This window comes from Stegostoma tigrinum, chromosome 34 (assembly GCF_030684315.1).
Source record: "Stegostoma tigrinum isolate sSteTig4 chromosome 34, sSteTig4.hap1, whole genome shotgun sequence".
Classification (NCBI taxonomy): domain Eukaryota; kingdom Metazoa; phylum Chordata; class Chondrichthyes; order Orectolobiformes; family Stegostomatidae; genus Stegostoma; species Stegostoma tigrinum.
The window spans coordinates 20,364,825-20,386,717 of NC_081387.1; the positions used below are offsets into that span (position 1 = coordinate 20,364,825).

General features: G+C 44.1%; 1 protein-coding gene across 1 annotated transcript in view; it reads right to left on the minus strand.

Moving 5' to 3' along the window:
* Positions 1 to 1,278: 1,278 nt before the first annotated feature.
* Positions 1,279 to 21,893, minus strand: part of ddah2 (dimethylarginine dimethylaminohydrolase 2) — a 75,830-nt gene continuing 55,215 nt past the window's right edge. Inside the window, exons 3-6 of the mRNA XM_048520245.2 lie at positions 13,893 to 13,966; positions 10,760 to 10,879; positions 8,811 to 8,954; positions 1,279 to 3,909 (exon numbers count right to left, since the gene is read on the minus strand). Coding sequence (XP_048376202.1) covers positions 3,793 to 3,909; positions 8,811 to 8,954; positions 10,760 to 10,879; positions 13,893 to 13,966 — 455 coding nt within the window. The 3' untranslated portion in view covers positions 1,279 to 3,792. The remainder of the gene's footprint in view (positions 3,910 to 8,810; positions 8,955 to 10,759; positions 10,880 to 13,892; positions 13,967 to 21,893) is intronic.

Consider the following 21,893-nt stretch of genomic DNA (forward strand, 5'->3'; position numbering starts at 1 on the left):
GTTTATGCCCTGAGGAGGTACTTGACAATTTTGGCCTGTTTCCATTGGAGCTGAGCAGAACGAGAGGCAATCTTACCAAAAGATACAAAATTCTGAGAGGACTTGACATAGCGAATACTGAAAGGATGATTAATCTTAAAAGGAAAGATTAAAATAAGACAACCCATTGTAAAATAGAAGTGGTCCCCTATTCAAGATGAAGCTGAGGATATTTTCCTTTTGAGGGTTGAGAGTCTGTGGATATTTCCCCAGAGTACAGTGGAGGTCATTAAATATTTTTAACCTCCTCATAGGCAGGTATTCATTATAAATAGGAAAGCGAATTTGAAGTCACAATCAAATCAGCCGAACTCTAATGGATGGCAGACTTGTCCTGAGTAACCTTACTCCTGTTCTTAGTTCATATGTTAACAGTCACAAATGACTGATTGACTGAGCACTTGGGTAGATATTAAAAAATCAGATGGAGTGAGTACAGATTAATAAAGACTAGCACTTGGTAAGCTAATATAGACAATCTTTTCTACACAATTTAATAAGGGAACAGGTGACCCTTCCTCAGAACTGATGGTGGCTGGGAAAACATCAGTTTGTATGCAGAAAATAGGGAGGTGGGTGGGGTAGGGAGTAAACAATAAGATAGAGCCCAAAGAGAGAGAAAGACAGTTTTACAGACAAAGGGGTTGCTATCATTAGGAAGGGTCACTGGACCTGAACATTAACTCTGTTTACCCCTTCACAGATGCTGCCAGACCTGCTGAGCTTTACCAGCAACTTTGTTTTTGTTCGTAGTTTTTCTAGCCTCTCCTTATATTTTATATCCTGTAATCCAAGTAGAATCCTGATAAACCTCTTCTGCACCCTCTCCAAAGTCTCCACATCCTTCCTGTAACGTGACATCAAGAACTGAAGGCAATACTCTAAGTGTGACCTAACCAAAACATTACAAAGCTACGACATGACACCTTGACTAAAAACCAAAAAGCACTGGGGATGCTGTAAATCAAGAACAAAAACGAAGCTGCTGGGAAAGCTTCGCAGGTCTGACAGCATCTGTGAAGGAGAAAACAGAGTTAACGTTTCAGGCCTGGTGACCCTTTCTCAGAACTGACATCTTGACTGTTGTGCTCAAGCGTGATGTGCGATATGGAGTGAAGGTACATAATCCCACAATCTATTTGGAAGGGGAGGAAGGCTCAAAAAGGTCAAGACCCATTTTTCAAAACACACGAAACTAAGAGAAAGGAATGGGACAATAATATTCAATACACATGTGGATAATTGAAGCAGATTCTCAATTTTATTAAATCAGAAGATTTGCTTACAAAGGAGGCACGGTACAAAAGGTGAATTTTAGGCATCAGAATAAAAGCACCATGTGACCTGGCTCTTCTAAAACTCCCAATCTGGGGTGAGAGGAGGTAACACACTGGAAATGGATTAGACTGCATGAAAGGCAGAGGCGTGGATAATCTAAATTGTTATACTTTACTGCTATTCACTAAACTATAGGTAGTACACACACCTTGCCTGGAGAAAGGGGGATAGGAGGGTGGAAGACAGAGGACACACACACACACACACACACACACACACACACACATACACGTACATACTCTCTCAATGAGTATAGCTTATCTTTCACAGACAAATGTCCACCCTAAATATTTCAGCCAGGACAGTAGTTGGGAGCTCTGCAATTGGTCAAATTGACTCATTGTCGTTAAGGTTTGGGGAACAATAGATGATCCAGGATTCCCACTCAAACTTGCGGGAAAGACCAGGTATGGTGTTCCTTGCAAAACCGCCAGGCAATCAATACGCAGGGGCTTTGCCTGACTGTCAAGCAAATGGTCACTCAATGCTGCAGCGCGAAAGTGAAATTCCCGCCTTGATACATGACAGCTCAAGATCTGTATAACTGTCGCTGCTAATATTTTTCTCTCAAAAAAAGGACTCCATTTATACTGCACATAGTTAAACTTCTCAGCATCCGTATTTAATGGCGAAGTGAGGGATGTTTTCAATTACATGTTGTCCAGATTATGGCTTTGTGCATCTTACAAACACAGAGACATGCGTCGTCTGTCCAAATTAATCCTATCAGAATGAACTTTCCTCGGATTTTAATTACTTTGCCGGCAGTGATACTTAAAACGAAAACAAAAGCAAAGCTTTCCCTGCTTGTTTTAAGAACCCAAAAGGAGCAAGGCAACTGGAAGTATGCTTCTGTAATATCATTTTTTGAACTTTAGGTGGTGCTGTTGCGCAAGACAAAAATGCTAGAACACCCAGGGTCAGAGGCAAGCGGCAGTGGGCAGCATTTTATCAAAAAAAATCCTTTTTAACCCCAGATTGAAGCCCTCTTTGCGCGCGGGTTTAGTAGGAGTACGTTTTCAAATTGGCCACCGAGTCTAAAACCGGCATTGTGTTTTCCTGGAGCTACCCCATTATTCCATTCAAACCAGTTTGCACGGCCAAGCGCCCACTTGAAGTTACATACTTAATAGGGACAAAAAATCTGAAATGCAGTCGGAAGAACTAATTGCCTCTCTCTGCTGGACCAGCATTTCAGAGCGCAAATCTCTCTCACCTCTCACCTGCCCATAGATGCAGATGTATCAAGGTATCTTTAGCACGGGATCTCCCCTGGTTAAAACATACCGCTGTTCAAATAGTGATGTGAACACAGGCATTCAACTCATCAGCAAAGATACTCCCCACAGGAACTCAGCAGAACGGGGATCGTCCTCTCAGCTCTGGTTTGAGAAAATCTTTGAAAAAAATTCCAAAGGCACAAATTAACAAGGTGACATTCCCCAGTTATGTGCTTTTTTAAAAAAAAAACGTTGCCCAAACAGAAAATCAATGATTTTAGCCAACTGGGGAACGATTAATACTTTTTTTTAAAAATGAAGGCTGCCGTGTTTCTCAATAATTTTCTCGAACAGTAGAGGACAATAATAACTGAACTACTGCGCATTTAGTTTCGACGCAGGATTAAGTCACAGTGGGTTTGACCACAGCTGGGTTTGGGATGACTCCGAGTTTGTGGAATTTGACATGTTGCCTCTTCCACCTCGCATGTTTTTTTCCAGATTTCGCCCAACCAGTTGCAGGCTAGAAAATGAATAACAAAACCGAAAAGTAAAAGGCAGACTTGATGGAGCCCTAGTTACTTGGTTCTGGAAGCAAACAGCTGAGAGAAAACTGGGATGTGAGAGAAGGCGGTGGAATATAAAAAGATGGAAGTCTGACCTAGGGTGTGTTGCACAGGATTGGAGACAGACACCTACTGAAAGCAAAAGATTCGTCGGAAATCGAAAAATCCTGGAAAAGCACACACGGAGGGAATCCAAACGTGAAAGGAAGGCAGGGTTTCAGGAATTGTTCTGAGAGGGTGACTAGCCCCGAAATGAGGCACTGGGTTGGACCTGGAGACAATAAAAAGTTGCTCCTCAAATTAGAGCTACATTAATACCGATGTTTCACCCCTAGGTGTCGTAGATAGACCCACAATCATCAAACAGCAGCTTTGTTCTGCCGGTCGAGCCCTGTCGACATTGAAGAGGAGCTCTCGGTCTCTAGCCCCAAAGAAGAAGCCCACCTCACTTCTCGGATTGGGTTGAGGCAGTTTGTTCCCGATCCAAAAAATCCAGTACATCTCTAGCATATCGATCAAATCAGAGTGGTTTTCTATTGTATGCCACCATAGAATTAAGGCAGGTGTGGATTAAACGCCACACCCCTTCTTCCACAACTCCCCCTCCCTCACACCCTCCCAAACTGACTCTAATACTCAAACTTCTTATTGATTAAAATGGAACAGGAGCTCAGGGATGCTCCCAGTTTAGCCACTTCTGTGCAGGAGGCAGGGATCAATGTGTAGTCTGGAAGCTTTTTGAAGGCCTGGAAATAAAGGTGGGAAAAAGAAATCCTTATTATCAAAAACAGAAGAAATGTCATGTGAGCACTTCAACCGTTAGCAAGAGCAGACCCCCCCTCCCCCATAACTAACTCCATTTGGCAACTTACGTTATGAAAACATATTTTACAGTAATCAGGATGTCCAAAGGATACCCAAAAGAAGCAGTGTGTAAAATTTGACGCTGAGCTCTAACTCAGTGTGTAATGTCATTATTTACTCCCCATTCCCAATTCTATTCAGAAAGGATGGTGATGAGCCACATTTTTGAACCACCATCTGTTTTGACTTGTGCAAGCACACCCAAAGTACTGACAGGGTGGGAGCTCTTGAATTTAGATTCAGTGACAGTAGTGATATAGGTCTATGTCTGGACAGTGCGTGGCTTGGATGAGAACTTGCAGGTACTTGGTGTATTCCCACACTGGGCACTTCGAGGTAAGGAGACATCAAAATGTGGCGAGAGATACAGGCTTTTGAAAATCTTGGATAATGGAATGAAGGAAGGGAGGGAACCTTACAACTCGGTTCCTCTGCTGTTGAAGGACTGCCAACAGTGGACAGTAGAAAATTAGATGTGGAAAAGCCAGAATTGGAGGAGCACAAAGATTGTGGTGGGTAATCGGGCTGGAGGATTTTAAAATGAAAGAGAGAAGCGAGAGCAGGTTATAAAAAAATCAAAGACAGGGATAAGAACTTAAAAAAAATGGAAGTGATGCTGGACAAGGAGCTAAAATAGGTTAGAGGCCCAGGAATGATGGATGAACAGGAGTTGGTTCAGAGTTACATTCCAAGCACCAGACATTGTGTGTTTCCTACCGCGCAAGAACCTGTAGCTGAAAATAGAAGGACAACCCATTCAAGTCCATTCAATAACTGTTTCAATGAGCCAGCCTTTAAATTTGTTCCGATGATGCTGCACTAGTGGCTGTGCCTGGAGGGGAAGGGAATCCCATCTTACAATGTCCGACAGTCTGATCAGTAAAACACGGAGACCTGATGAGTGAAAGAACTCCCCAACTATTTGCCACGCAAGGTAGTTACACCAAAGCAGAAGACAGCCATCAGCAGAGAAATGAGAGATGCAGAGTAGACAAACAGGAGGCTGGAAGAACACAGCAGGCCAGGCAGCATCAGGAGGAAAGGAGCAGTCAACATTTCAGGTATTAACAAGAGATGCAGCTCTCTAACCAACAGCAAGGAGCTAAAGGACATTTCTGGCATGTGATCCTCACCCAGACTGACCAAACACACAGGCTCCTGAGGGCAGTCAGAAAATTGTAGACCCAAGTCTCACTCGAGACCTGTGCACCAAAAATAAACATTCATAAAATCATGAGGGGCATGGATAGGGCAAATAGCCAAGGTCTTTTTCCCCCCGAAGAGCAGGGGAGTCCAAAATTAGAGGGCATAGGTTAAGATGAGAGGTGAAAGATTTAAAAGGACACTAAGAGGCAACATTTTCACACAGGGTGATGCATGTATGGAATGAGCTGCCTGAGGAAGTGATGATGGCTGGTAGAACTGCAACATTTAAAATGCATTTGGATGGGTGTATGAATAAGGGATTAGAGGGATATGGGCCAAATGGGACCAAATTAAGTTAGGATATCTGGTTGGCTTGGACGAGTTGGACCAAAGGGTCTGTTTCCACGCTGTACAAATACAGCCAGCATCATTGGGAAGAAGGAGTGCTTTACTGTCAGAGACACTGCATTTTGGATGAGGCATTACAGAGAGGCCTCATCTGCTGTCTCAGCATGATGGGAAAAAGTAAACTCAGTACTATTTTGAAGAGCAGGAAGTTCTCCTTAGTGCCCTAGATTTTTCCTCAATCAACATTGCTAAAAATATTAAACATGGATCCAACCACTTACTGTTGGTGGAACCCTACTGTACATAATAACTAGGAGACTGTAAGGACTGCAGATGCTGAAAGCCAGAGTCAATAAAGCAGGTCAGACAGCATCAGGGGAGCAGAAAAGTCAACGTTGACTTTCCTACTCCTCTGATGCTGTCTGACCTGCTGTATTTGTCCTACTGTCCATAAATTGGCTGCCACTTTTCTTGATAGTCCAAAAGCATAATGCACTGTAAAATACCGAGCCTCAAAGCACTTGCTTACTTAAACTTCAAAAAAAAATGCAGTAGCACTGAAGACCATTCAATTTATTCCATCTGTGCTAGCGCTTTGCAAGAAACCCACTCAATTTAATCTCTCATGCCAGCTTTCTCATGCAACTGCCCCCTCCACACTTCTTCAACCCCAGCCATATGGGTCAGCCATCTTCAAATATTTATAAGCAATTATGTGTTGGGGTGGCAGTGACTCAGCAGTTAGCAGTGCTGCCTCACAGTGTCAGGAACACCTTTTTCCTGTGCTGAAGATCCCTGCGACTCCAGCAATCAAGTTCAAGGGAAACCAAGTCATCTTGGAAACTGAAGGGCCACCCCAAGAAGAAAGGGACAGCTCTCTGAAGAAATTTCTGCCGGTTACCCATCTCATCCATTTTGTGAATTATTTAAAATTAATAAATTCTGATTGGTGACTCATCCTTACTTGGACAATGAGAACCCCTCAACTCTTGAGTGCCTCTTATTACATCTTCCCCCCAACCTTTTTGGATTCTTACCATTGGCTTGTTTCTGTTCCAAAGAAAGATTAACTTTTAAGTCATTTGGGCCAGGGTTAATACTGCTGCACAAGTAAACCCAGGGATATTCAAATCAATGGCGCCGAGAGATTTTTCTACTGCTTGCTTGGCTCTGCTCTTCAGACAAAGACTTCTTTAAAAAGCATCAAAGCTGCCAGCATCTTTCCCACAGAAACCCCCTTCCCTTTTCATCACTGCTCATTTTACAGAATGATCAAGCCAAGTTCAAAAAGACAGCCAACTTGCTCGCATGTGTGTTAAAAACAAAGCCAAGCCCACTTTAGATCAACCCAACTGCCAAAATTGGGTGGTGGGGGAAGCAAAAAGACTTTTAAAAAATCCGATCACATATTCCTATAGATCAGAGGCTCAAGAACATACCAGACTGCTCAGTCCATTCACACATCAACAAAAAAAAAGTCATCTATTGAGTACATGAATAGGAAGCATTTAGAGGGATATGGGCCAAATGCTGACAAATGGGACTGGATCAGTATAGGATTTCTGGTCGGCATGGGTGAGTTGGACCGAAAGGTTTGTTTCTGTGCTGTATGACTCTGAAAACAAAATTGTCACCAGGAGCAGTTAGATTGGGCCCCATCTCCTTAACGATGGTACTTAGCAGCAGGGCAATGATCCCAAGGGCCTGGCAGTAATGGCAGAACATGCTCTGTCTCCATCTCTGCAATTCTCAGGTCTACAATTTGTTCTTATAACTGTCACCCAGCAATTAAAAGTGCTCTCCTGGGCCCCTTTCTTTTAAATAAAATAGCAGCTGTTTGATTTCCCTGTCTAGTGTTAGAATGTGCATCAGGACAAATGGAAGGCATCAGCTGACTCTCAGCACCTTCACTATCACAGGAGTTAAGGAGAAGTGAAAAAGGAGACTCTCTGTGCAGAGTATACTCAATAGATCCAATATTGTAACAAATTTTACAAGGCAGGGAGGAGCAAAAGCACTGAAATAACTTCTAGGGGTGGGTGGGGTGAAGGTTTAATGAGTCAGATGCAATCAATCTTTTCACCCCATGGCCTCTTCAGAAAGAGTTCAATGCAAGGTACAGCCAGCGAAAGAGAAGAAAACACAGAGGAAGAAAAAGTAGAACAAGCCAGGGAGAGACAGCGTGAAAGGGACAGAGATTAAGAGAGAAAAAAAAGGAACTTCGAGAGAGAGGAACACACGCACAGAAATTGCTGGGGGAGACAGAGAAAGAGAAAGGAACACGCGCACATAAACCAAGGTGAGTGAGGGGAGGGCAATGCAGACAGACAGCACACACCAGGGACAGAGAAAGGGAGTGAGGAGAGAAAGTGATACCCAGGCAGAGAGAGAGCTGGAGAAAGAAGAACCTGGGGGTTGTCACATGGGAAAACAATGGGAAAGTCGTAATATTGGGAAATGAACACACTGGAGCTCCATTTTGAAGTATAGGAGACAAGTGGGACCAGTGTATCTCATCTGCCAGTCTTGTTGGCTTTTGCAGACAGAGTGGAAGGCAGAAACAGAGACAGAAGGGGACAGGATTAGGGGGATGGGAATGGGGGAAGTGAAAAAAAAGAAAGACAGAGAGAGAGAGAGAGACAGCTGACGTGTCTGCACCATGTTTCCGCACAGCTTTCAAAACATCTGTGAAGTATTAACCCAATGTACAGACACGTTGCAGCTGTGGTGCTAATTGAACACTGCCTCGGTCGCAGAATACGGTTAAAATTTTTTTTCAGTGTAAGTTAACAGCTTTTCAGAATATGCACAGCCTGTCTCTCATGTTACCAGGCCCAGGAGAATAGTGGTTGCAGCTCTTAACCTGAGGCAGAGACAATGTTAAATTGGGGGGCGCTACAATTGCCGTCTATTCTTCCCTCAATCGGGCCCCCTCTCTTTCTTTACAATACTACTCGCCAACCAGCAGGGGCGTTGAACTCGAGCTGGTGTAAACTATGAACAATTTAAAGAGGAATGCACACCAGTGTTACTGCTCACCTATTCTGGTTTAAAGGGGAATACGCACTAGTAGCTGACTTAGTTTAAAAGGGACTCCCAACGGCGGTGGTAGAACTGAAAACTGCTCATCTCCAACCATTTAAACGTTTTAGAGATTTTCACACTGAAGGAGCAGTCGTATCCCCTCCTGCCAGAACACCCCTCCCCCACCAAAGACAGAGCCCCTGTAGAGCCGAATTTATAGCTCTGGGCACTGACCCAAGAAAACAGGACAAGGAAAATTAAAGACCTTGGAACTTTCCGGAAACTCATCCACTGTCCGATGGACCAGGACGTTGCATTTGTTGCCAACACGTGCATAGATGCAATTGGCCGCAGCATCATCTGGTACACTGAGTTTGTCGTACTGATAGTCCGTTAGTTGCTCCATCGCCTGAGGGCAGAAAGAGGAAAACAGTGAGGAAAGGGTGCACATTGTGGAAACCACAGGCCTGTGTCAGTAACCACTCACCTCACATGGGCTACTGTGATAGCGACTGACTCAACATCTTCCACACACAGGCAGATACAAAGCGATTCGACCACACTGCACCCATTCCACACTTGACCAGAGTATTGGGTCACGCAGAGGGAGCTTTGCTCTGCATCTAACCCATCAGTACCAGGGAGTATTTGACAGGGGCGCAGTAAAAAGTTCTCTCTACTCTTTTAATATGAAAGTTCACTGTCCCCATCAAACACTCCCAGGACAGGGATAGCAGGAGTTAGCTACCGAGTAAAACTCCTTCTACACTGTCCCCATCAAACATTCCCGGACAGGGACAGCACAGGGTTAGATACAGACTAAAGCTCCCTCTGCACTGTTCTATCAATCACTTCCAGCACAGTCACAGCATGGATTTGATATCGAGTAAAATTTCCTCTACACGTAAAATTACGCCGCTTCCACTCTACACCCATCAAACACTCCCAGGACAGGTAGAATGCAGAATGAAGCTTCTCTCCACACAGTTTCACAAACACTGCCTGGTGTTGGTACAGCTAGTCTCAGGAACTGCAGCTTTCAGCTCACTAGAAGAACCAGAGTTAGTGCCGTGAGGAAAAATGTTTTAATGCAGTCACTCTTTATGATTGGGAGTGCACTGCCGAGGCTGAGGTTGAGGCAGATTCAACCGAGCTTTGTGAAGGTAACTGAATTAAATACCTACAAGAGATAATATTGTCAGAGCTACAGGGGAAAAAGCAGAGAGTGCGACTGGGTGAATTGCTCTTTCAGAGAGTCAGTATGGGCAATAGAGGACCATTGGTTCCCTTCTAGGGCTGCGACTAAATGATTTTGTCTCCTTTTATTCTTTCATGGGATGTGGATGTGTGTGTGTGTGTGTGTGTGTGTAGGCCAGCACCTGTTGTCTATTATAATTACCCTTGAGCTGAGTGGCTTGTTGGGCATTTCAGCCCATAGATAAAAACCTGGCACATGGAAGCCAGAGCAGGTAAAGATGGCAGATATACTTCCCTGGAGAACATTTGTGTATCAGATAGGTCTTTACAACAACTGACAATGTTAATCATCACTGCAGTTGGCTTTATATTAATTTATTGGTTTTATCAATCAACTCTAAATTCCAGCTGCAGGCTGAGTCCAAAACAGCATTAGTTTGGGCCTGAGGATTGCTACTCCAGTGATACTACTGCTACACTGCTGTCTTTCCAAATTAACCATATCCAGCCCTAATCTGGGATAAAGGCCCATTCCTGAAGATTCCTGGTGAGGTCTGCTGTAAAAGCACAGGAGAAAATGAAGTCTGGCTTAGCCAAGAAACAGAAACTCAAATAAGAGCAGAGAAATGTTATGATGCTGGAAGAGGCTACGTGGCCCATTTTATGACCAATAATAAAACTAGCCACCACTTCATCTTTCAGTACCTGGAAATCTGAAATCTTGCAGCCTACAGCACGTGCAGGTCCAGGTGCTCGTTTCTGCTTCTGCTAACAAACCAGGCAGCAAAGTCTAGATTCTGAGGTGTAAATGATTTTTCTGCATATTCATTCTAATCATGATACTAATTGCCTTAAACTTCTGGCAATGGACCTGTCTTGTACAGAAGAATCTTCTTCCTGCCTGCTCTATCTAGACACCTGACATTTTGGATCAGGAGAATCACAGACACGGAGAATTAAATGGGCAAAACTGGAGCCCAAGTTGAGAGGTTTAGAGCACAAAGAGGAGTGTCTTACCTTGATTGCCTTTCGAGCAGCCTCACTGTTCCCAATGATAATAGTGCTGGGTCCACCCATGCTGCAGAAACTTTTCAAATGATGGGGTTCAGGAATGTGCACAATAGAGACTGTAAAATCCTAGACAGAAAAGACGGAACGATCCATTGACACAAACCTACCTTCTCCACATAAAAATCGCATCTGAAACAATCAACCCACAAACCAAACTAGAACATTTTGTTGTGGTTACTTGGCTATATATTACTTTGAGGATTTTATCTCATCAAATGTACATGGATCAGTAAGTGCAGATTCCTAGTTCAACAATTTACTCCACAGCCCCTAAAACCTACTTCCCCTCGGACACAGAGGCTGGAGGACAATAATAAACTTCCTAAGTATTAATCAACCAAGGGAACATCACAAAATAAAGGGCACTATTTTATAGAGAGTGTGCAGGAGCACACACACCTGGCTGTATAAATGTTGAAATCATTAAAGATGGAAGGACAAAGGAGATCGCAATCACAGTATTCTGGGCTTCATTAATGTGGGAATAGAGTACAAGAGCTGGAAGGCTATTTAGAAATTACTGGATATTGCTTAAACATTGACTGGAGTATTGTGTACATTTCCAGGTTCACACTTGGGAAAGGACATGAATACTTTGGGAAGAGTACAGAAGAGGTTTACTGCACTGGTTCCACGGAGGAGGCTCGTCAGTAATGTGGAAAAATTGGAGAAGCTAAGAAAAAGGTAGAAATGTCCATAGGAGAACATTTTGGCCGTAATGACCATAACTCACCAAGATTTAAAGTGTTCATGGAAAGAGACAAATAGGGGGAAATAAATAAAAGTTTTGAAGTGGGGTTGGTGAGGGGAGCCAATTTTAAGACAATAAGGCAGGGTTTGTCGAAAGCAGACTAGATGTCTGGAAAAATTTACATTAAAAAAAGAGTGGGAGCCCAACATGTTGCTATAAAAGTGGGACCTGAAATTCCAAAGAATAGTTTGGGATGTACAGGATTGAATAAGGATTGACAAAGGGAAGCTTATGAGAGCTCAGAACACCAGATTCCCTAGAGATAAATGCATTCTGAAAGGGGTTAGGAGTTAGGAATGTAAAGATGGAGCATGAAAGACACTGGCAGGTAACAAAGGAAAACCAGGAGCATTTTAAAGCAATGTCTGGACCAGACATGTACCTAGGCCTTCTTGCCCAGAAGTAGGGACACTGCCACTACACCACAACAGCCCCCATTTTATGAGCTTATTCAACAACAGGAAGAGTACGAAGTAGCAAGTAGGTGGAGCCAAAAGGCAAAGGAGAGCTTTTAAATCAATACTTTACATCTGTACCTGCAATAGAGAACACTGTTGGTATAGAAATCAGGGAAGAGGACTGTGATATAGCTGAAGAAAATTGAGTGGGAGGAGGCATTAATGGTTATAACAAGCTTAAAATTGGAGATGTTCCCAGGCACAGCTGAGATGCAGCTGATTCTGCTGTGGGAAGAAAGGGAGAAGATTGTAGGGACCCTGACATTAATTTTCAAATCCTCTCTGGATACAGGAGAAGTGAGAGGACTGGCAGATAGTTAATCTGGAGCCTGTATTGAAGAAGGGTGGTATAGAAAAACCAGGGAAATGCTGGCCAGTGAGACTAGCATCATTGAAAGTGAAGTTATTAAAAAAAAAGTTGAGGGCAAGAACTAATCTTCACTTGAAGAGGCAAGAATTATTCACGCTGTAAAACTCTGACTTTATGGGACTATTTTCCCTCGAGAGGAGAAGGCTGAGAGGGGATCTGCCAGAAGTTTTCAATTTAATGAGGATCTGGACAGAATAGGTAGAGGTAAATGGTTTCTGCTCGTAAAAAGATTGAGACACAGAGGTGACAGTTTGAGAGTGTTTTGCAAAAGAAGTAAACAAGATGCGATAAAAATATATTTTTAACAAACAGCAATGGCTTGGTTCTGGAAGATGTGCTGCTGGGAAGGGTGCTGGAGGCAGATCCAACTGAGACATTCAAGAGGGCATTGGATGATTATTTATGCCTTTGTTGGACAGGACATTGAATATCGAAGTTGGGATATCATGTTGTGGCTGTACAGGACGTCGTCTAGGCCACTTTTAGAATATCATGCTCCCCCCAGTAGGAAAGATGTTATGAAACTTGAAAGGGTTCTGAAAAGACTTACAATGATGTTTCTGGGGTTGGAGGGTTTGTGCTAGGGAGGGAGAGGCTGAAAATGCTGGAGCTATTTTCCCTGGAGCATCAGAGGCTGAGGGTTGACCTTGTAGGTGTTAATGAAAATCAAGAGGGGCACGGATAAAATAAGTAGTTGAAGTTTTTTTCCTAATGTAGGGGAGTCCAAAACTAGAGGATGTAGGTTTAAGGTGAGGGAGTTGAAAGAGACCTAAGGGGCAGGGGTTGAAAGAGACCTAAGGGGCAGGGGTTGAAAGAGACCTAAGGGGCAGGTTTTTCCACACAGAAGGTGAAGCCTATATGACATGAACTGCCAGAGGAGGCGGTTGGTTCTGGTAAAGTTAAATCTTCTAAAAGGCATCTGGATGGGTATACGAATAGGAAGAGGTCAGGGGGATATGGGGCAAATGCTGGCAAATGGGACTAGATTAATTTAGGATATCTGGTTGGTGTGGATGAAAGGTCTGTTTGTGCTGTAAGAATCAATGACTCTAAATCAAAACAAAGTGCAGGATTACGGGAACAGACTGGCCGGGGACAAGCTAAAAATTCTCACTCAGCTTGTGCTAATACGTTGGGATGAATGGTCCTTCTTCTGTACTGGTACAGTTGACTGCTTGTGTGGTTCAGTCAAATGAACTCTTTTTTAAAAAACTATATTTATATCATTAAAACAGCCTACTTTTTGGAACCAACAAATCTTTCACTGTTTAACCCAGGGCATTAACTACTCCCAGCCTTCATGCCCAATTTAAGTTCCTCACCCCACATTTGCACATTATCCTCAAGAAAAGCGCATTAAGACGGTACCAGGCTGCCCCCTTCACATTGACATGCCTGCTCTCGACACTGGATCATCTCCATGCAACAGCAAAGCATATGACCCCAACCAAACGCCCCCACCCGGGGGGGGGGGGGGGGGCGCAAGGTGGGGCGTCTCACCTTGAATGCCTCCGCCACATACTCTGCTCCTTTGTGATTTGTCCACTTGGAGATCCCAACAAAGAACTCGCGGCCTGGAACCAAAGAAAAGGAGAGGGAAGATCAGAAGTTGAATGCCGAGCAAATGTGGCACAGAGGTAATGCCACTGGGTAAGAAATCCAAAAGGACCCCAGGCTAATGCTCTGGGGTTGCAGGTTTAAAAATGGTGTAAATTTAAATGCTATTTTTAACAAAAAAGTTTAAGTTATCATTGATTGTCATAGCAGTTATCTGGGTCACTAATATCCTTTATTAAAGCCAACTTTCTGACCTTATCCATTGTAGACTGCGTGTGACTCCAGACCATAACAATGTGTTTGACTCTTAACATATCCCCCTCTCAGTTGTACAGTAATGGAGTAATACAGCATGGAAACAGGCCCTTTGGCCCAAACTGGTCCATGCTGACCTATGGAGCCCATTCAGCTAGTTCTAATTGCTTATCCCTCCAAATCCTTCTCATCCATGTACCTATCCAAATGCATTTTAAACATTGCTATTGTACCTGCCTCAACCACTTTCTCCAGCAGCCCATTCCATATACTCACCACTCTCAGTATGAAAAAGTCACCCCTCAGGTCCTTCTTAAAACTATCCCCTCTCACCTTAGACTTGTGCCGTCTAGTTTTCAATTCACAATCCCTCGGATAAAGACTATATGTATTAATCTAACTATGATTTTATACACCTCAATAAAGGTCACCCTCATTCTCCTACATTCCAAGGAATAAAGCCCTATCCTGGCCAACCTCTCCCTATAATTCAGGCCTACCAATCCTGGCAACATCCTTGTAAATTTTCTTTGCACACTTTCCAGTTTAACTATGTCTTTTCTACCACACGGTGACGAAAACTGTACACAGTACTCCAAGTGTGACTTCACCAACAATTTATGCAACATGACATAATATCCCAACTCCTAAACTCAATGCCTCGACCAATGAAGGCCAGCATGCTAATTGCCTTCTTCACCACCCTGTCCACCTATGACACCACTTTCAATGAACTATGCACTTGTACATCTAGGTCCCTCTATTCCACAACAGTCCTCAGGACCTTATCATTTACTGTATAAGTCATACCTTATCTTGACTTTCCAAATTGCAACACCTCACACTTATCTCTATTGAACTGCATTTGCCGATCCTCAGCTCACTTTCCCATCTGATCAAGATCCTTCTGTAATTTTTGATAATCTTCTTCACTATCAACGATATCTCCTATCGTTCACAAACTAACTAATCATGCCTTGTACATTCACATCCAGTTCATTTATGCAAATAACAAAAGGTCCCAGCACGGACCTCTGTGGCACACCACTAGTCACAGACCTCCAATCCAAGAAGCAACGTTCAACCAACAACCTCTGCTTCCTACCACTGAGCCAGTTTTGAATCCATTTAACTAGCTCTCCCAGGATCCCATGCGACCCAACTTTCGTGACTAGCCTGCCATGTAGGACCTTGTCAAAGGCCTTACTAAAGTCCATATTGGTAATATCAACTGCCCTACCCCCATCCATCCTCTTGGTTGGCTCTTTAAAAAACTATAAAAAGATTTGTCAGACATGGCTTCTCACGCACAAATCCATGCTGACTCTCCCTCATCTGACCTTGAATATCCAAATATTGGAATATCCTGTCCCTCAGTATTATCTCCAATAACTTGTCCAGCACTGATGTCACTGGCCTGCAATTCCCTGGCTTGAATTTGCTACATTTCTTAAACAATGCAACAACATTAGCCATCTACCAGTCTTCCAGAACTTCACCAGTGACTAAAGATGAGGCAAAAATCTCTGCAAGGGCCTCTGTAATTTCTTCTCTCACCTTGCTCAACATCTGAGGATGGACTTGATCAGACCCAAGGGATTTATTCACCTTAATGCACTTTAAGGCTGCAAACACCTTCACTCTGGTCCTGTGTATGCAATCCAAAACAACCCCACTTGTTTCCCTTATTTCCTTAGCATCCATGGTTCCTTTCTCAGTAAACACTGGAGGAGAAATATTCAGTAAAAATCTCCCCCATCTCTTGTGACTCCACATGTAGACAGCCATGCTGATCTTTAAGGGGTCCTATTCTCTCCCTAGCTACTTTTTACTCTTAATATAGCTATAAAACCTCTTGGGATTACCTTTAATCTCATCTGCCAGATCAATCTCATACCCTATTTTTGCTCTTCTGATTTCCCTAGAGTGTGCTCCTAACACTTTTTAATAGTTATCTAGGGATTCACTTGAGCCCAATAGCTTAAATTCAGTGTTTGCCTTCTTTTCCTGACCAGACCCTCGATACCCCTTGTCAGTCGGAGATCTCTTGGGACAATTAGGGATGGGCAACGAATGTTGTGACATCCACATCCCATGAAAGTATCACTTTAAAAACAATTATACAGCACAGAATTTAGAGCAAGAGCAAGAGCATGTGCTGCCAGAGTGAACCAGAGTGATAATGAAGCAGTAATGCTATTTTACAGTGAGATAAGATGACCTGCAAAGTTCGATCTGAAAACAGGTTGTAATCTGATATAATAGTTACGTTCAAAATGCAATAAGTGAAACAGATACTGTGTAGACAAAATGGTAAAATGTTGCTGCGTGCAGCTCGCTCTCGGAGGGGTGGCAAAGGATAAAAGGGCTGAATGATCTCAGCATTTTGCTGCATCGTTCTATAACTGTCAATTAGGTGAGATGCAGCTTTGTCTACAGGGGCAGCACAGTCATTAACACTGCTGCCTTACAGCACCATGGACCTGGGTTCAATTCCAGCCTCGGGCAACTGTATGCACATTCTCCACGCATGCTCTGGTTTCCTCCCACAGTCCAAATGATTTGCAGGTTGGGTAGATTGGCCATGGGAAATTGTCCAAAGTGTCCCGGAATATACAGGCGAGGTAGATAAATCATGGGAAATGTAAAGTTCTGGGGGTGGGACTGAGTGGGATCATGTTTGGAGGGTCAGTGTGAATTTTGGCCTGCTCACACAGTGTAGGGATTCTACGATTAAACGCTGCCATTTCTCTTCCCCAACAGCCTTGGAGTACACACACCAAGGCAGAGGGACAGCCACCAATTTCCAACCACCAGATCAGTTGAAAAGTCTGAATAGATACAAATTGTTATGATCTAACACCATATCAACATCCTGGGGATTACCATTGACCAGCAAATGAACCGGACTTGTCAAATAAATACATTGGCTATAGAGGCCAGGAGTTCTACATTAGGGGATCTCCCCAAAACCTGTCCACCATCTGTAAGGCTAAAGTCAGGAGTGTGTAGGAATTGGGACATCATGTTGAAGTTGTGCAGAACATTGGGGAGGCCTCTACTGGAGTACTGTTTCTGCTTATGGTTGCCATGTTATAGGAAAATTATTATTAAACTGGAGAGGATTTAGAAGCAATTTACCAGGATGTTACCAGGAGTAGGGAGTTTGACTTATAAGGAGAAATTGGATAGACTGGGTCTTTTTCTACTGGAGCATTGGAAGTTGAGGGATGACCTTACAGAAATTTATAAAATAATGAGAGGTATAGATAAGATCAATGACAGATGTCTTTTCCCTAGAGTGGTGGATTTCAAGGCCAGGAGGCATACTTTTAGGTAAGTTGAGAAAGATTGTAAAGAGACATGAAGGGCACTTTTTCTTTTACACACAGAGTGGCTCGTGTGTGGCGTGAACTTCCAGAAGAAATTCTGCAGAAACAGTTACAACATTTAAAAGACATAGGGATAAGTACATGAATAAGAAATGTTTGGACGGATATGGGCTAAGCACAGACAGGCGGGACCGGTTTAGTTTGGGATTATGATCAGCATGGCCTGGTTAGACAGAAGGGTCTGTTCCCATGCTGTATGAGCCTATGACTTGCTGGGTGCAATTCCAACAATACTCAGGATGACTGAACACCGTCCAGGACAAAGCCTACCAACAAACTTTTACTCCCTTCACCAATGCCATAGATCAGTTGTAGCATGTACATCTACAAGGTGCACTCTACCCATCCCTTATGTTCCTGTCACAGAACCTTCCAAAGGTATAGATTCTACCTACTTGAAGGACAACAGAGCAGAGCAGCAGATACTTGGGAGTAGCACCAGCTGCCAAGTTTCCTTACAAGCCATCCTGGCTTGAAGGTACATTGCTGTTCCCTCAGTCGCTGGGTTAAAATCATGTAGCTCCTTCTCTATACACACCACCCTGTTTACCATGGTTCCAGATGGCACCAATTTCAAAGGCAATTAGAGGTGGGCAACAAATGCTGACCTTGCTGTTGGTGCTCACCCATGAAATATTTAAGAGAACAATCATGCTGCCCTTAACTTAGCAGCAAGGCTTGCACAAGACTTGGCAAAGCTACCAGATTGACACTCAATTTTGACAACCAACAGGCGAAGAAAGCAGAACCACTTCAGGGAGATAATAAAATGTGAGGCTGGATGAACACAGCAGGCCAAGCAGCATCTCAGGAGCACAAAAGCTGACGTTTCGGGCCTAGACCCTTCATCAGAGAGGGGGATGGGGGGAGGGAACTGGAATAAATAGGGAGAGAGGGGGAGGCGGACCGAAGATGGAGAGTAAAGAAGATAGGTGGAGAAGGTGTGGGTGGGGAGGTAGGGAGGGGATAGGTCAGTCCAGGGAAGACGGACAGGTCAAGGAGGTGGGATGAGGTTAGTAGGTAGCTGGGGGTGCGGCTTGGGGTGGGAGGAAGGGATGGGTGAGAGGAAGAACTGGTTAGGGAGGCAGAGACAGGTTGGACTGGTTTTGGGATGCAGTGGGTGGGGGGGAAGAGCTGGGCTGGTTGTGTGGTGCAGTGGGGGGAGGGGATGAACTGGGCTGGTTTAGGGATGCAGTGGGGGGAAGGGGAGATTTTGAAACTGGTGAAGTCCACATTGATACCATATGGCTGCAGGGTTCCCAGGCGGAATATGAGTTGCTGTTCCTGCAACCTTCGGGTGGCATCATTGTGGCAGTGCAGGAGGCCCATGATGGACATGTCATCAAGAGAATGGGAGGGGGAGTGGAAATGGTTTGCGACTGGGAGGTGCAGTTGTTTGTTGCGAACTGAGCGGAGGTGTTCTGCAAAGCGGTCCCCAAGCCTCCGCTTGGTTTCCCCAATGTAGAGAAAGCCGCACCGGGTACAGTGGATGCAGTATACCACATTGGCAGATGTGCAGGTGAACCTCTGCTTAATGTGGAATGTCATCTTGGGGCCTGGGATGGGGGTGAGGGAGGAGGTGTGGGGACAAGTGTAGCATTTCCTGCGGTTGCAGGGGAAGGTGCCGGGTGTGGTGGGGTTGGAGGGCAGTGTGGAGCGAACAAGGGAGTCACGGAGAGAGTGGTCTCTCCGGAAAGCAGACAGGGGTGGGGATGGAAAAATGTCTTGGGTGGTGGGGTCGGATTGTAAATGGCGGAAGTGTCGGAGGATAATGCGTTGTATCCGGAGGTTGGTAGGGTGGTGTGTGAGAACGAGGGGGATCCTCTTGGGGCGGTTGTGGCGGGGGCGGGGTGTGAGGGATGTGTCGCGGGAAATGCGGGAGACGCGGTCAAGGGCGTTCTCAATCACCGTGGGGGGGAAGTTGCGGTCCTTAAAGAACTTGGACATCTGGGACTTCAGGGAGATTACCTCTCATACAGTGAAAACAGGCACGTGTCCTGAACTCCTCCTGACCCTCATGAAGCAGCAGCTTCACGCATGCATTCATGCTGTCAGCAATTCACACTAACCACTTCCTCATTTTAGACAGTGTGCAAAATAGAACCATTACAAAACAAAAATAGTCTTATCTTAATGTATCACTTCCTGAGTGAGCAACAGATGGGAGAGTTACAGACACTGTGGGGGAGACATGAAGTGCAAGTGGGTGAAGGTTTGCTGCCTGCAGGATCCATATACAGAAAATCCAGTATAAAGCAGCTCAAGTCTCAAATAGAACAAAACCTACTTTGTGACCAATGGGACCACCACAAGATAGAATTAATAATCTCAAGCCACTGTTGACAATTTCCAACAGAGCACAAGACAGAATGGAATATGCAGAAATGGCATACTGGGTCACCTGGAGATTGGGGCCAAAGTAGTATTGAATGAGTGGTGTTCAAGAAGCTTTGTTCTGTCCCTGCTCTGGGAAAAGTCACAGCGAGAAAGCACACATCCTTTGCTGCACATTGGGAGGAAAAACCACTAGGATGGAAAAGAACTGGACTACAGCATAGCATATAGTTGGCTGCTAGGTACACTTATTTTGAACAAAGTTGCTCTTCAAATTGAAGCAGCAACTTCAGATTTAAATTGAATGAAGGAGATACTGACATTTTCTTGTTTTGGCTCTCTGTAGATTAGCAAGAATGAGTTGAGGAGGGGAGCTTTGCCATTACTGTCCTATTATTCTAGAGAAAGGGCAGGCAATTGTAGGTGCAAATTATTAGATCAGCCATCATCTCATTGAGTGGTAGAGCAGACTCAATGGGTTGTATCGCCTACTCTTCCTACGATGTCTTATGGTATGAACATGGCAGATGGAGCAAAGTCACATGCATCACTTCCAAGTGAATGCTTCTGTGAGGAAATGAAAGCATGGACGTGTTCAGTTTAGGGCACCACATTTTAGGAAGGATACGTGGAAGCCTGAGAGAGGGTGCAATAAAGTTCACAAGAATTGTTCCAAGGATGAGGAATTTCAGTTTTACAGACAGATCGGAAAAGCTGGGAGGCAATCTGTCAGAGATATTCAAATTCATGAAAGGTCAGGTGGAGTGGATTGAGAAAAACTGTCCTGATTCATGGATGAAGTGAAAAACTGAAAAAAGGTATCCATTTAAAGCTGTGAGAACAGAAATGCTAGAGAAACTCAGTAGTTGGAAGCATTTATGTGGAAAGAAACAGAGTGCATATTTTAAGATCAATGACATTTTATTCTCCAGTATCAACAGTACAATGTTTATAAGTAGTAAAATCATAGCAACTGGTTCTTTTAAGATAATGCAAGAGTAATCTTATTTATGAAGAAAATGATTAGGATCTGGAATGCACTGCCCAGTTGTGTGGTGGAGAAAGTCTTTCAAAAGGAAATTGAATAATTATTGGAAGAAAATAAGATTTGCAAGCCTGTAGGTAAAGCAGGGAATTGGGACTAGCAACTTGCACAAGCGAAGAATGCACACAGACACTATAGCCTCCTTCTGTTTTTTAATTCACTCGTGGGATGTGGGCATCATTGGCTGGCCAGCATTTGCTGCCCACCCTTACTTGTCTTGAGAAGGTGGTGGTGAGCTGCATTCTTGAACCACAGCAGTGCATGTGCTGTAGATGGACCCACAATGCCCTTCAGGAGAGGAATTTCACCAAGCAACAGTAGAAGGTCAGTGAGATATTTCCAAACCAGGGTTGTGAGAGGCTTGAAGGGGAAATTGCAGGTGGTTGTGTTCTTGTGTATCTGCTGCCCTTGACCTTCTGGATGGAAGTGGTCATAGGGTTGGAAGGTGCTGCCTAAGGATCTTTGATGAATGTCTGCAGTGGATAGTACACACTGCTGCTACTGACTGTCAGCAGTGGAGGGAATATATTCTTGAGGATGTGATGCCAATCAAGTGGGTGATTTGTCCTGGATAGCATTAAACTTCTTGAAGGTTGTTGGAGCTGCACCCATCTCAGCAAATGGGGACTATTCCATCCCACTCCTGACTAGTGCCTTGTAGATAGTGGACTGGCTTTGGGGAATCTGGCGGTGAGCTACACACAATATTCCTAGCTTTTGACCTGCTCTTGTAGTCACTCTGTTTATATTGCAAGCCCATTTGAGTTTCTAGTCAATGGTAAGCCCCAGGATGTTGTCAGTGAAGGATTCAGTGATGGTAACACCATTGAATGTGAAGGGGTAGTGGTTAAGTTGTCTCTTATTGGAGATGGTTATTGCCTGGCATTTGTGTGTCACAAATGTTACTTGCCTTTTGTC